The sequence below is a fragment of the Battus philenor genome, unplaced genomic scaffold, assembly GCF_028537555.1.
Source record: "Battus philenor isolate CCGP_79_NKW_IND1 unplaced genomic scaffold, ilBatPhil1.0.hap1 SCAF_15, whole genome shotgun sequence".
NCBI classification, from domain to species: Eukaryota; Metazoa; Arthropoda; class Insecta; order Lepidoptera; family Papilionidae; genus Battus; species Battus philenor.
Window position 1 is genome coordinate 12,041,667 of NW_027181677.1, and position 16,338 is coordinate 12,058,004.

Genomic DNA, 16,338 nt, shown 5'->3' on the forward strand with positions numbered 1-16,338 from the left:
GTTACATTTCTGGCGGGCTTTTCTTAGCAGATCAGTATACCAAGCTGGTGGTAGCTTCTTAAAGGATTAACTACACTAACCTTTTTATTATATTAAATGGGCTTAAAGGGGCAATATATGTAAATACCTATTTGAATGAATATAATTTGAATTAATAATTAAATATGAAAATGGAATAATAACCCAAAATTTTTCTTTTTGCACTGGTATGAATACTAATATTATTTAGAATACTATACCAACTAAAAACCTGTATGGAATACAGATTAAAAAACATTTTCAGCAATCAACTACGGACACGTCAAAGCTTTGATTTTTTTTGTTATTGCGTCTAACTTTTAATCGTCAAAAATATAATTTGAAGTTTTTAATCCTACTTTAAAAAAATGAAAAGATAATATCGTACAAATTAAGCTTTATATAACAACCTTTCATTTTCGGTGTTAGTGTAAATATGCATCCGTGTTTATAACGCTACATATAAAAATATGTCGTTGTTTTAAATTTCTCTGATCAGAATGCGTTTGCAACCCTAAAAGCGTAGTTTTAAGGTGAAAGATGTCATTGTAGACGAGGTCATTCGATTTTTGTTTCTGAAAAAGCTTTTTTGAAATATTTCTCATGACGCAATTAATATAAATTGTTACGAAATGTCTTCTCGTCCAAAATTAATGACTATTAATTAATATATTAGGGGAACCAGTAAGTAAAGTCGTCTCGGTCGACATATTTTGCTTTGATTTATTTTTACCGCTTCCACATTGAATTTTTTTATATTACGAAGATGAATTTAATGTTGATTAGAAATAAAAACTTGTTAAAAATTTAGTCGTGTGAATTTAACTTAAGAAAGCGACATTACTTACTATCCCATCTCCCCCCCCCCCAATATTATATAGATATGGTCAGTGTCATGACATAACACAGGGATTATAAATATGATCTGTTGCAATGGAACTTATTAACAAGCAGAGATTCACACAACGAGCCATGGAGGGGGCTGTTCTTGAGATTCGTTTACGATATCAGGAATGAGGAGATTCGTAGACAAACTAAAGTATACGCTATTAGCGGACGGAAGTCATTTACCACCCGAGCAGGTAGAAAAGAAGATTGAAGATTGAAGAAGCCAAGATTGATCAAGACAGTGTATTTACACATATACAAAGAATGTTTACAATTTACACGACCCTAACACAACATCAGCGACCACATCACTGATGGCTTCCGAATTCAAATCGGCGTTCGAATTTATGATTTTAAATAAAAGTATTATGGCTGTAGTGGCCAGGAATACGGAGAGTGAAGACTACAAAACATAGCTCAGGGCAGCGATGGACGTACACTGTAAATCGTCGGAAGATACTGAATGCAAGTCGCTACAAACATGTCCTTTTGGAAACATATGGGGTAGGTCTGTACCCTGGCGGAGGTCCTACCGTTAATGATGATGATGAAATAAATAAACAGAAACCTTCCTTCAAAGAACAACGAGATTATCAAACTTATTTCGTGACAAATAATTATCACGATTCCGGTCGACCGCTTGTTATAAACGCGTTCGGCGTCCCTCAGTCCGGGCGCATTGCCAAATCGTTCATTAATTTATTTATGTATTTAATACAAGATTCCTAAGAGAATGCAATACTATACAGGATTGATTCGTGATTTTAATATCCATGTATATATAACCATAAATTAATTGACGTTTTAAACGTATACAGATCACATAACAATATTATTAAAAACGTTTTTGATTGAAAGTTGTCTATGCCCTATTGTTTCCGAGAATGTTAATGCTTTTATCCCTAGGGGTTTTATAGTTCCGTCGATACTGAGTTCACGGAACGGAAGGGTCCGGTGAACTATTTAAGATTTAAACTAGACAGACGTATTACAGTTTGCATAATCACGTTCGCGCGAAGGTAGGAAGTCCTACAAGAGTTTATGTGTAGCGTAGTGAATGTGAGGCTTTGGAGCGCAGCGAAAACCACTCTGATATCTAAGGAAGGATACTGATCCAACCTTGAACAGTCCTCACTGTCCTCGGAGGCGGGGGTGAGCGGCCGTCCCCGTATACATATCTGTTTTTTTTTTCTTTTTTATGGCCCTCGCTATTGGGAGCCTCTCGTACCCCCTATCTAGTTTGGGACAGGGACTTTATTTACACATATTTTTTTCAGAGTTTTGTATTCGACACTCACTTTCATACTTCTCAATTTCTTTTATTCTTACCTTTTATCTTTCACAATATCTTGCAATTTTTGTTCTTTCATTCCTTCTTGCTTTCATAGCCTTCCTTTCCTCATCTATATACACATCTGTTAGTATATTGTACGGTGCTCGGTTTTGTTACATCGCACGCGTTTATGCGTGATGACGCTGTTAGAAGTGATGTAAGTGCGAGGTTAGGATTACCGATGCCACTAACATTATTTGGAAAAAAATTTTTCTTGCAATCAAACACAGATCCAAATGCTCCGGCGGTTTAAGAGATAACTTTCTCTTTTGTGCCGTCGGTGTGACATTATTTACTGTGTACCCACCAATAAGACATAAGACCAATAAGACAACTGACCAGGGTCTCATAGAGGTTCACGGTAGCCCAAAGAGCCAGGCTGTGATCGAAGTTTCTAGACGAGGTCGAATCAAAAATGAGATCTGCAAAAGAACGTATCGACGTAGCCCGAAAATTGCTCATTTCAGTGGCAGTAGTCTCACATCGCTTGTGCTACCGACGGCTGTTGAGGCCGAAAGCTTCTCGAGCTGATCACCATGAGCTGATGAAAGCAGCGCGGGTAGGCCCCGTAATATGCGTACCGACGATATAATCCGACAATTTTGGGAAAAAGCCTGTGCCATACAGTGGGTATTTATCTGCTGACTATCTACCCTCAATAACTACTTTCGATCAATCGAGGATTTACAAAATATATGCCTTACCTACAATAAGCAATTTTCCCTTTTCTTCAGGTCTTTCATTTCCATCCGAAGGTTGTCTGGCAGAAACCGCCTCATGCGATAAGACCGCCTGTTTTACCAGCTCTGCAAAAATTGTTTAATTTTTAGTTTTTTATTTCTATTTCTTATTTCCCTTTGGATGTATTTTTATGTAATTTTTTGAATAATAACCTGTATATAAATAAAAAATTTTAAACAATTATGTGGTTATTCTATTTGGTCACGGCGACATATAGTTGGAATGTATTTTAACAAAGCTAATTCCACTGATCATATAAAACGTGATTTACGATCGTGACGCAATTGACCTTGATTATACATAGTTTATACTGGACGATACTCGATTTAAGTAGACAGTCAAATATGTTTAATGCAATGTCATTTGTTCAAGTGATACCATTCGCACAGTTCAAATTTACTTGGCAGAGTGAATGTTCTTTTGTTTACTATAATATTTATTTATTTATTTATTTAACAGTTTATTGTACACAATAAAAACACTAAAGTAACAATACAAATATAACTGACACAATAGGCACTACTTATTTCTAACCAGAAATTTCTTCCAGTAGGCCTACGGAAGGAGATTCATAAAAAGTAAGGCAGACACAACGTGCACAATAATTAAATTGAAATATTTACAATAGATACGACTTTTGACCATAATTACATACTTAACATGAACATAAATGTATACTTACATATTATATACTTACATAAATAAGCATAGTAAATAATATATATACATAATATAATAGTGTGTATCAAAATATAATATTTAGTATATTTTGATACACACTTTACCCTTGAGCGGTGGTTGTCAAATAATAAAAGATTAAAGACTAAAAAGGTTTGGTTCGATTTGAAAAACTGAAATATAAACACCGTCCATGCTTCCATCCGAAATAGGCTTTCATAATGCATTAAGACTATTATATTTGTAACAGGGTATCTTGTGATCTTTCAGTGGCCATGTTCCATTATCAATCATCACCATTATCCTGCAATTGGTTATCTCAATTAATTTAAAATCATTTTACAAGTCTTCGAAACAAAGAGATTCTTAAAAGTACGACAACAATAATTCATCATTTCTACTAAAATATTTGTTTTTTGTTATAACAATATTGTAGTGTAACAGTGTGTCTTAATGTCATCTATTTTCAGAATAGATGACACGCACCCATATATGTAATAGAATAGATAGAGTTAAAAAAAATTGTCAAAAGCATTGGGTAGAAAATAAAGAATGTAAATAATACTAATCCGATGTAATAGGGAATAACATAGGTTACTTTTTATTTTAAACATATTTCTTATCGAAAAAAATTTTTTTTTGGTAAATTTTATGCGGACGATGTCACAGGCATAGCTAGTTATAAATAAAAGATGAACTGAAAAAAATATTAAACACATTATAAAAGATCTCTACCTATTGGTGGCACAGATTTCTTAGTGGTTAAAAAAAAATTCACTAACAAAACACAGATAAAATTATTCTCAAAAGCACAACAACGATAATAAATCCTTCTAACTAAAATATTCGAAATTGTTTTTAAAAGGTGGTACGTGTAATGCAACTTATAAAGAATCTAAAAAGTTTAATAAAAAACTTATCTTTTTAATGAATAAAGATCGATTTTTAGATCTTGCCGAAATCGATTTTAATTAATTAAACCCTGTGATATCGATATTAAACATTCCCAAAATCCACGATACACGTACAAAGCAAATATTAATTCAACAATGAAATGTTTTTGTACCACCCGCCCGAGATCATTTACTAACAAAGCGTACATTGCAGCTCTTTGCAACATTGTATTTATAAATAATGCTTATCGACAGAACGATGGATAGGTACTCGAGATGGAGTTCCGAGTAAGTTCGTGATCATAATGCGATTTCAGCGTAACATAATCGTCTAGTTATTGTTAATGTGAGAGCTTTGTTGAACACCTATTAAAATGATATCACTTTACATTTGCTATGATTTTATATCCCCACACGACACGTACTGTATGCTTGCCTAGCTATAAATGATACTGGATAATCTTTATTTAATAACTTCTCTTAATTTTTACAGTTTATAACAGATTGACGGGTTTAGATGTAAAAATTTTAAAGGGTTGAATGTATAGCTTATTTTATGTCAATTCTATAGTATATCCTGTCCATATTCAAAGGTTTCTGAAATAATAGATAACAACGAAATTATTGTAAGAAAAATAGTTTTCAAATTATATCGGGCCTTAAGGTAAAATTCAAGGTTACCAGCAGAGCAATCGCGAATAAAAATCAGAAATGTGGATATCTACAGAAAAACGTCATCGACGTAGCGTCAAGAATTGCGCGTATGAAATGGCAGTGGACGTCGTTTGGACCGAGTCAGAAGAAATAGCGTTTTCAAATTACTCTTTTCTGTCCCAGCAGACTTTGTATTACTGACGTTGTTGGCCTGTAATTCCAATAGAGTTTAATTAGCTGTAATCACTTTTTAAAGGTTGATTAGAAACCGGTATAAAGACTTCAAAGCTACGTGTTTCAGAAAGTTGCAAATAGTATTAGATAACATATATATATATATATATATATATATATATATATATGTATACTTACATACATACAACACGATTACGCAAAAACTTTGAGGCAGTTAATTCGACATTCCTTATGCCAGCTATGAGTATGTTATACAGAATGATCGGTTATATGTGTAAAAGCTTTTAAGAAGTGAATGTTTTGCTTTTACTTCTATTATAATAATGTTAACAATTATAAATTTTAATGTATAATTTTGTAAACACTTTCACCTTTTTTATTTTTCTATTATCATTACGTTATTTTTTATTTCTGGATAGGGTGTACTGTATAATAATTGACAGCAAATGAGCTAAACATCTACACCTTTAAAGACTACTTATAAACAATCACTTTAAAATAGCCTGGCACACTTATATTTATAATTAATTAAAAAAATTTTTTTGGATTATTCACAAACAACATCTTGAGTAGGGACTGAGACTTCATAAGTTGCGGGTTCCATTTCTAGGGTACAGTATTATATAATTCTTACTTTGTATATTGACTAGGCTACTAATCACAAAAAGGTTCCAGAGGATGGGAGGCAGGGTCCTCTGCTTACTAGAGTACCACACTATGATCGCAGACCTGCCTGCAAAGTATGACGATTTTGACATACCCTGCTATAGATATCATTGGGTATCAATCATTGGGTATTGACTCCTATGAGTACGTTTTACCACCACAACTTGAAAATAGACAATATTAATTAAACAACAAAAAAAGACATTTTTCAGGTGATATGGGACTTGCCACACTGAACCAGTCATTGTGGGGATCTTTGGGGGAAACCTATCCCTTGCAGTGGGTGTATATTGGCTGATGATGACAATTATTCCTGTTAGGCTGTTAGACTGCTTCTTAGTATGGTATTTATGTTAATGTCGATAATGTGTAGTGTTATACCAAGTTTATTGAATTGCAGGCACGTCCAAAAGGTGAGGGTTTGACGCCGTACCAGGGCAAGAAGCGGTGCTTTGGCGAATATAAGTGCCCGAAGTGCAAACGCAAGTGGATGAGCGGCAACTCGTGGGCCAATAACGGACAGGAGTGCATCAAGTGTCGCATCAACGTATTCCCCCATAAACAGGTACTTGGTTATTAAAGGTCATTCTTACATTTACCATCCGTAGCAAGTACCTTATTCACTGTAAATTTCGGATATCGCAGCCGTATACCCTGATCCGATCAGGTCTGAACTACGATCTATACTCCAGTAGACGAAGAAATATACACCATCAAATCCGCAAAGATAATGTTACATAGTAGCCGACTAACAAAGTAGTGAGGTATATGACGCAATTAGAACAAGTCAAACTACTATTAGGCATTGAAAATCAAAAAAGAATCGCGTTGCTTCAAATTAAATTTATTAGCGATACGAAATCATACAGAAGTACGTACTTTATAGTTGCGTACAAGTGTAAATTTTGTTTATTCATACTGTCATTAAATTAGGATCGTTTATAAAGCTCAAGGTCACTCAAAAAGTGGAGCGTATCGTATGAGAAATAAAGAGATCCACTGAAGAACCAAGATTACCGACGTCGCTTGATGAATTTCGTTTAAAGTGGCAGTGGGCGATGCACACCGTACAACTGAAGGCCGCTGAGACCGAAAGGTTCCCAAGTGGCAACCACAAGCCGGTAGATGCACGGCGTGGTACTCTGTCCACTAAGTGGACCCGTGGTCACGAGAAGTGGAGACCGTGGATGCGGGCGCACAAGACCGGTCATCAAGGAGATCTTTGGAGCAGGCCTTTTCCTCACAATGGTCATCTACCGACTGACAAGAAGTAACGATTATAGTATTTAGCACGTAGAACAAAAGACTGCTACGGTGTTGAAGTGGAGTGATGACCACGGTCCAATAACCGTAGTGTGGGACATCCATCACCAGGTGAACAGAGGACCTATTAAAGATTTAATGGAATCAGGCATTACCTTGCGGAAGTCCATCCTAAGTAAGAAAAGGACCAATATTTAGCCAATTCCGCACATGCTGGGTAGACGTGCAACAAAGTGCATCGCCCGCCAGCCCGCTGACAAATGCGCATGCGGCAAACAATGCCAACTACAGACGGTCGCAGTTGTGTACTGCATGTGCGGAAGTGGCTAAATATTGGTCGTTTTCTTACTAATAAAGATTGTTGAAAGACGGTTGATGCTAGCCACTTCCAATAGTTCTCATTGGAAGTATATAAGGTTAGCCAAATGCTTCAAAGATTTAAACCTTTTTCCTATCAACCTGTATAAAGTGCTTCGGTCAGTACAAAGTTTGCAGGGACAGATATTAAACATCATTTAATTTTAGTATGTAGTAGACCAATACATTGACAGCAAAGCAGCTATACATATATATGCTATACGTTTAATAATATTAAATTCATTAATAAATATGTTTAATATTGATTATATTTCCTTTCAGAGGCCTCTGGAGAAGCCAGATGGACTGGACGTCAGTGACCAATCGAAGATCCACCCACAGCATTTGTGCCAAAAGTGTCGCTCTCTCGGCTACTATTGCAGAAGAGAGTATTAAATATGCCCCGATAACAACACAGATAAACCAAAGTGACAACAACAATTATTAATTTTAATTCATGTAAACATACTGTTATATTTCTCACTTTGAACACTGAACAGTTGTTTACGTCAAGAAAAAGGATGTAAGAATTGCTGAATTTAACAGGGACAAATCAAATTTAGATCCTAATGACATTTTTAAACTTAAGGCTACAAGGATTTTAACGTACCAGACATTTTTTTGGATTATTTTCACAACTGTTTTAACACAGTAACCGCAACTATATATTCCGAATCATTTAAAAATCCTCTTGTAATAATTATAAAAAAATTATTTGGAATTAACATTTTATAAGACTATAATACGTCGTTATAAGCTTTTTTGCTATAAATCCAATGAATAGAGTGTAAAAGAGACAGAGTATAGTGCTCACATACTTCGTCTCATCGTAAATTTATATTTTATTTACTTATATTATTATATTATCTGTCTCAAAATATCGATCTAATTTAAATGAGCATTATGGATAAAGGGAAGAAAATCCTGACATCTACTTATAATAGTCATATTTTATTTCTACTGCATGACATTGATAATTTATATCAACAAAAAAAAATTATATCTGTCTATAATTATGTAGATCTCTCTTTTCTCTCTGTAGCCGTACTGGTCTTATGTTTAAACATTAGCTGCTAACTTAAGATCTTTCTTGATTGGTTCTGGGATTTCTGCATAGTATCCCATACTTATTATTTCAGTAATCAATGTATAATGTTTCGTTGTTTAGTCTAGGAATACGACCATAAATATTCTAAACCTTAGTATCCCATATTTCTTTTAGTACGTAAACATTTTTATAGGCGCCACCTGACCTGCAAGAATAGCAAAATCTCACGAAGGAAACTCTGATATACTTAGAGATGCTTGTTGATCATGGTAAGCACAACAAAGGAAATCCACCCACGAGTTGGATAAACGACCTTCCGATAGAATACACTGGACACAGGCTGCTTTCAACCAGTTCTATTTGGAGGTGGTGTATGTCCAGATATGGACGTCCTCGGCTGAATTGTTGATAATGATATTCACATCAATTTCATTCTGTTTTTAGTAATGGATTTTCAAATGATAATTGATCTTATTACACGTCAATTTGTGTCACTAACAGAAAAGTTTACTGCGCAGTATATCGAATAAGTAAGAACATTTGTATATTAATAATATATAAGATGAGTTCAATAAAATACACGCTAGAGAAAAAAAAAGAATATTTCTAACCATAGACAAAACCTAACCAAAGATATCCAAATATATAAATTCTGATATACCTAATATATTAATTTTCTATACACATTGTTAGAATACTATAATTTTTGAATGTTTTACCCGTTCAATGGTTAGTGATCATATGTAACTATTGTCATTACATGTTATATAAAATCGAATACGTGTAAAAAGATAAAATTTAGCTCAAATGCTTGAATATTATCTTTTTTAAACACAAGTTCCTTATGGCCAAATATTTTTCAAGAATTACATTTAATGAATGAACATAGATTTATAATGTTAAACATTTTGTACTTATAGAAAACTTATCTTATTTTTTGTTTTATTACATCGTACTTATGGATAGTATAAATAAGTGATTATAGCATTTTAAATTAAGTCTTGAATAACATAAGTTTGTTTTATAATAAGGACGTTCTTTGACAGTCTGTGCTAATGTTCAAGAAAACAAATCGTAACAATTATTTTAGAAATATGTGATACATTTATTTTTCATTCATTTCATAAATTTATATAGTCTCACACGGTTGAACTAAGTTAATAAAATATCAAGTTAATCTAACATATATTGAAATTTTTACAGTGGTTTTACAATAGACATAAACTAGAATGAGATGCGTAACCGTTGTCAGTTAGGTAAAGTTCGCGGTGCGCGGGCCGGGTCGGATTGACTACCGCGCTCGAACGATCCTTGAAAAAACCTTTACTTGGTCTTCTGTTATTCAGTAAAATAGTAGTACCTCCTTTCGGCACGAACGTTTATTTATTTATTTTAAAAGCACAGCAACGAATACACAAACATTAAAAAACTGTAATAGTAAAGGTTATACGTAACAACAAATATGCTTAATTTTGTTACATTAAAAGTGTTATCCTAATTGAAATTAATAATATACACATAACAAAAAAATAACTTCGAAGGGTTTAAGTAAAGGTATCACATATAGGACAGACCGCACGTTTAGAAAGTGTTACGAAGTCCATTTCTACCAAGCAATCGGATATTTAATCAATATATATAAATTTAAACTAAAACTAAAGATGTACAGGGTATTACTTAAATATTATGATGTTCATAGGTAATGTTCGGTACGCAGGGCCATGTTGGACTGACAATCGTGAGCAGCTAGGTATAGCCCACGCCTTCATAGACACCCACACTTGTCCCTTTAACAATTGAGTTCCACGTCTGTTAAATGACTAACACCACGCGTCATACAATACCTATTTTTTCATTATTTCATATCCTATTTATTCATGAGTGATATCAAACTTGAGAACGGCTTTACCGATTTCACTAATCCTTTTTATAAATTTTATGAATATTGCTCGGAAAGTTTATATATATCAGAATATTAAGATTAATTTACTATAGAATCTACGCATTGGACAGTTCCTTATAATCTTCGCACGTAAGACAGTGTGTATTTATCTTTACACCTTTGACGGTTAAAACTTTTGTTGATTAACAGTAGCATCGGTCATTAGATACAGAACACAATTGATTTATTTATATCACATTTAACCCTTTTAGTGCCGAGCGAAAAAGATGTGTCTATGCGAGAATAACGGGCCGAATTTCACAGTATTACTAGGGGGAAAATGCGCACATAACTTATGGAGAAACGATATTTAAATGATTCAAAAAGCAGTGTACTTTGGATGAAGTAGAGAACGAAACATTGACACTAGTTTTTTTATACTTATTAATAATAAAAAATATATAAATTTTCATAAAAATAGTAATAGTTGAGTTCCCTCTTACACAACGTATTTGCATATACAAAAAGTAATTTTTTCACCATAATTTTATCTAGACTAATTATTATGAAGTATATCGAATGATCAAATGACGCCGCAGCTTGGATGTCGCTGAAGAGGCCACCATTAGTGTTTATGTTAGATTTCGGTACCTCCATATTCGTCTTCAACAGAGATAAAATAAAAAGCTATATTTTTTAATTCTCCCATAACTAAATTAGATCATTTATAACGTATTACTATTTTATTTTGAAATAGAGTTCTTCCTCTATACGAATAATAAAGCGCTACGGGGTGTGGGCCGATATATTGCCTCTGGCACTTAAAGGGTTAATCAACAAATACATTTTTTTTTATTAGAATGTTACTGGTCAATAAGTTCCGGCAAACAAAATGGACGCTATGAATATTAGCATTAGATTTCTCAGACGTTCTTTATTTAAAACGTAGGATATATTTTTAATGTTATATTAAGATGTTGAATTGAATTAAGAGAGTTATTGTTATATAAGACAATCCATACTCCTCGAGGCATTAGTGGTACTTATAAATATTTGTGTAGATTTTCTAAGCAACTTCTAAGTACTATTAAATCTATTGATATTAGAGATATGCACTAAATTGAACTCTCATATAATTACATCATTTACGACGAGTTTCAATTGGATTTTAAATTAAACTTTTTTGTTCTTAAAACGTGGATCCTTAAAAGGGAATTACACTCCTGTTCCTGAGCATGGATAAATGCTAAACCTAACGAAACCTTTTAAATGTGATTTTGTAAATTATTCTTTGGATGTTTAATTCAAGGAATGCTCGTCGCTTTTTCGCGCCTGTTCATCGCGGTCGGGCATGCGGTGAAAGATACACGAAAGATTAAAAAAACTTATTAATTGAATACACTAAAACCTGTTTTTGGTACGGTATTTTGTGTAATTTTTCATCGGTATTTGAAAATGTTGGTAAAATTAGGGAAAAAATTAAGTTGAAAGGTATTTGCAAATTTGTTCACCTAGACATACAAACTTTTGAAAAAACTACAGTCATCTCAAATACCCACTTCATAACTAATAAAAAATGAACAGAAAACGAATGCGAGGTAGAATCTTCACGCGACGAATTTGTTTTTGAATCAGTTTTCAACACTATTCGCGTATTGTAGGAATACAAAGAATGAAAGTCAGACATTTTGGATTCGTACGTATTTTGCAATATTTGGGTTATTTTATTCGTGTCTTTTTAATGCGGTTGCTGTTCATCGGATAAAAAAAGTTTAACTTTCTTACGAAAACTAATTTTTATTGCTACTGTTAAATTTTTGTGCGTTTTCTTCTATGCGATCCCGCGATAAAACAGGTTTCAGTGCACAAACTTAAAATGTACAGAACTTCTCCACACTTTTTTTTTTGGAATTGACAAATGCTATTTGAACATTGACATTTGCATCTTTATTGTTTTTCATAGATGTGAGGTAAAGGTCTCTATAAGAGAAGTGTAAGGTTAAGCAACTGATAATATGTTATTTAATAATTTCTTGCGCCTGTTGTTACATTTACTGTACAAATAAAAACAATTTGTGTAAACGTCAATTTCGATGGACGAATTAACTTTAAAGTTAAATATTTCAATGATGTAACATTTAAACTACATATATAACATATGTACATATATTTAGTTTAAGCTGCAGTTTATTGTAGCAAAGTGCATCGTAAACTGAATACTCTGAAAGTTCTTTATACAGAGCATCTCATAAAATCTCATAAAATTCATCTAAATGATGTCATGTAACATGAACAATTTATCATTTATGAAATATTTGATGAAGAATCAATAGGTGATCAGTAAATGAACATATGTACAATAATTTCTCATCTAAATCCCATTTTATTATGTTGACAAGTATTGAATTTATCTTTGTTATCTGTGACAAAATTCATAGATAATAAAAACTAAAAAAAAATATTATTAAAATGTATTAAATATATTATGTGTATATTAAGATTTAGTTTGTTTAATATATTCATTAATTATCATCGGATGTTCGAAGATATATTTACCTAAAATTAATTTCTAAGTCAGCGCAGTTTTACATTCTGGACCTCATTGGCAAGCAGGCATTGCTCAATGAGACATAGACTTTTCTACGATATTGCATTAATAATGTGGAGATTCATAGACGAAAGAATTTTTCGGACATAGCCCAATGGATTAGCAAGTCGTGGAAGGAGAGCACGCTATACAGCGCTTATACCAGGCGACCACTTAAAGCTCTGTAATGGAACCTCGGTTCAGCAAGCCCAGCGATGGACTCAATTGGGCCTATTTAAAATCTTGGAAAGCGTAAGTCCTGCAGTAGACAGTTTTATGGCTGAAATAATGATGAACACGATAGCTTATTATTGTCGCGGGAAGACGCTCCATCTGGGCAGAGTAAGACTGGTCATTTTGGCGATCTAGGTGGAAGACCTAAACCTTGCAGTGGATGTCTAAAGAGTGTAGCGAGAAATTCCACTTTCTTCAGTTCAATAATGTATGAAATAGTAATTCACCGAAGCCGCTTCCATAGTTTCTTGACTTAAATAACTATAGGTTAATATGCATTCGAATATCCAATCTCTAATTGTAATCGACCGAAAATTTTGTAACACTAATAAAATCATTTATCATTTATTAATATATTGAATTAATATATTTTATTAATATACCGTTAATTATATTGTATATTTGGTATATTTGTTAATAATAATAACCAATGTGTATATTCTTTAAGTTTAACGAATTTTGTCTGTGTAACGAATTATTATCTTTTATAAACTATATTTTATAGCTTTTTGTCAGTTATTCTGTGATTTTTGGTGAATTTTATTTCACGCGTATATCTATCTATACATCGCACAGAAACAGCTATTTAAATTTAAGAAACTCCTAGATTTTGTTTTCGAACGTAAATATTTTGTATTCATAAAAGTTAACCTGAAGATAAAATAACACCTTTTGTTTTTTTTTTGTAGCACAGACAAGATTCTTTTTTTTTTTGATATTTAAAAATATTTAAAGTACAGACAAGTCCCAAAGACGCAGTGAATTCAATGTGCCAAAATTAGATAAGTTTGTTTATAACATAGTACATAGCCATCGTGCCATCTGTAATATTGTATTATTGATAAAAATATATTTAAAAATAATTAGTATTAAAAATATATATATTTGCCATTAGTTGTTACTCGTTGTTAAACTAATATCTGTGTTTTTGAAAAATGAATCAATTTGTTTTTTTTTTTCAAACAAAAGTCTATATATAACTATTTGTAAATTAGTGTGAAAGACATACAGACTGCTTCCAACCAATCTTATTGAGAATTTATAAACGAGATCTTTGTCCAGCTGTGAACGTTCTACAACTGAAATGTGTATTAATAGTCAAAATAATTAAACATTGTCAAAAAGTAGCATATAACATAGATATTGGTTTCACAACGTGATTTTAATATACTGCGGATTAATATGTTATATTAATGCACAGACTAAAAAATATATCTTAGAAATTGCATCTTTCTACAATTTTGCTAAATATTCCATAAAACCGTTAAAAAAGTAAACATTATTTATATAATAATTTTAAGATCAATTTTTGCTGAATCAACGGTGCTTTTACTATTAAATATTTAAAAATAAAACATTGTAATAAATACGATAATATAACATCTAACAGCAATGAAAATAAAAGTGGCAGTTATATTTTATAATCTGTATAATGTAAATGACACTTTGAACTAATAAAGTTCCCGCCAAAAGCCAATGTCATAAGTAGACGTCAGTTTCTGGTCTCCTAAAATAAAGTATTGTTGTATACATAGATATTATCTAGAAATATTTAGACATAATCAATATAATTTCCCTAAGCAGTCCAACAAATTTACTTGTGATAACTAAATCATAACAAATTTCTTCTGAATTTGAAAGATGTAAACAACATTACTTCTAGAAAAAATCAGATGTTAAAAAATAAACATAATCTTTCTATCGTCTATTTTTGACTAGAAGCCTTTCTAAAGTGCCTTGTTAGTTAAAAATATATTTTTTGACTGCAGTTTTAAACATGATGTCTTATGATTGCCCGATTTTGCTAGTACATACATAGTTAAATCATAAATATGTAATTTTAATTCAAAACCTTGGCACATTTGCCTGGTAATGAATCCGTAAAAAAGGAAATTGGGAAAACAATAAAAAAAAATATTTTCATACAATTAATGTTATTCTTAATTTGACAATATTTGATGAATTTAACTTACATTAGTATATTATTTAGATCTTTATTATGATATTATTGATGAACATATTATTGTATTCTGTTGGTAAATAAGACTTGTAAGACCTAAAACATTAAATAAATTTTCTAAAATTATAATACTGATTTTTATTTTCTGATTTATATAAACAAAACTTTTAATACTTGTAATGATACCTACATTTACATGTGATAATTAATATGATTCTAATTTCAATTTAAAAATATGTATTAATGTAGAAAACCTGGAAGTATACGGATTCGGTGTGGTCTCTCGAAAGCGTTTTCGTATGGAGACTGTACAAAACCGTCTGCGTTGCCATCGTCCAGTGAGCGTTTTTCAACATGACGTTGTTTTGGCACCGGTATATTTTTCTCGGAACCTGGTTCATTGTTCAGCTTGGGATGTCCTCCAAAATGCTGGCCGAAAACACTCACGATACAGATAAATAAAAATATAATCGTCAACTTGATGATAGCCGCCATCTTGAACGTCTAACCTCAAATATTTAATAAAGTGTTATGATCTCGTTTATCCGTGAGGCATTTATATAAGAGATGAATGTTTTCTTTGCCAATAATTTGCGTAAACAGAATGAGACCTTTATGTGCGAAACATTATCGCTCGATTAGCGTGTGTGTTTATGAAAACATAAATACATTTTCGTCGCTGTTTGTGACGGTCAGTCGGTGTTGTAGTAAATAATTGGTAATGTACATAAAAATGTTTCATTTAGCATATTTATCGTTTTAATTTGCAGCTGCAGACGCAAACTCGATCGTTTGACGCATCTAGATATTTCATGCGTCATGAATAAATTTTGATACCATCCATCCTTTTTTCTGTCTGTTCTCTCATTGCTGCCCAAATGTCATTAGCCGATTCCGAGGGCTGTCGGCTGTCGAACACAGAGGGCACCTAGCCGCAGGAG

General features: G+C 32.5%; 1 protein-coding gene across 1 annotated transcript in view; it reads left to right on the plus strand.

The window, feature by feature from the left end:
- LOC137918913 (zinc finger CCHC domain-containing protein 24-like) overlaps window positions 1-8,200 on the plus strand; it is a 32,669-nt gene extending 24,469 nt beyond the window's left edge. Inside the window, exons 3-4 of the mRNA XM_068761848.1 lie at window positions 6,467-6,631; window positions 7,969-8,200. Of these exons, the coding sequence (XP_068617949.1) occupies window positions 6,467-6,631; window positions 7,969-8,082 (279 nt within the window). The 3' untranslated portion in view covers window positions 8,083-8,200. The remainder of the gene's footprint in view (window positions 1-6,466; window positions 6,632-7,968) is intronic.
- Window positions 8,201-16,338: the final 8,138 nt, after the last annotated feature.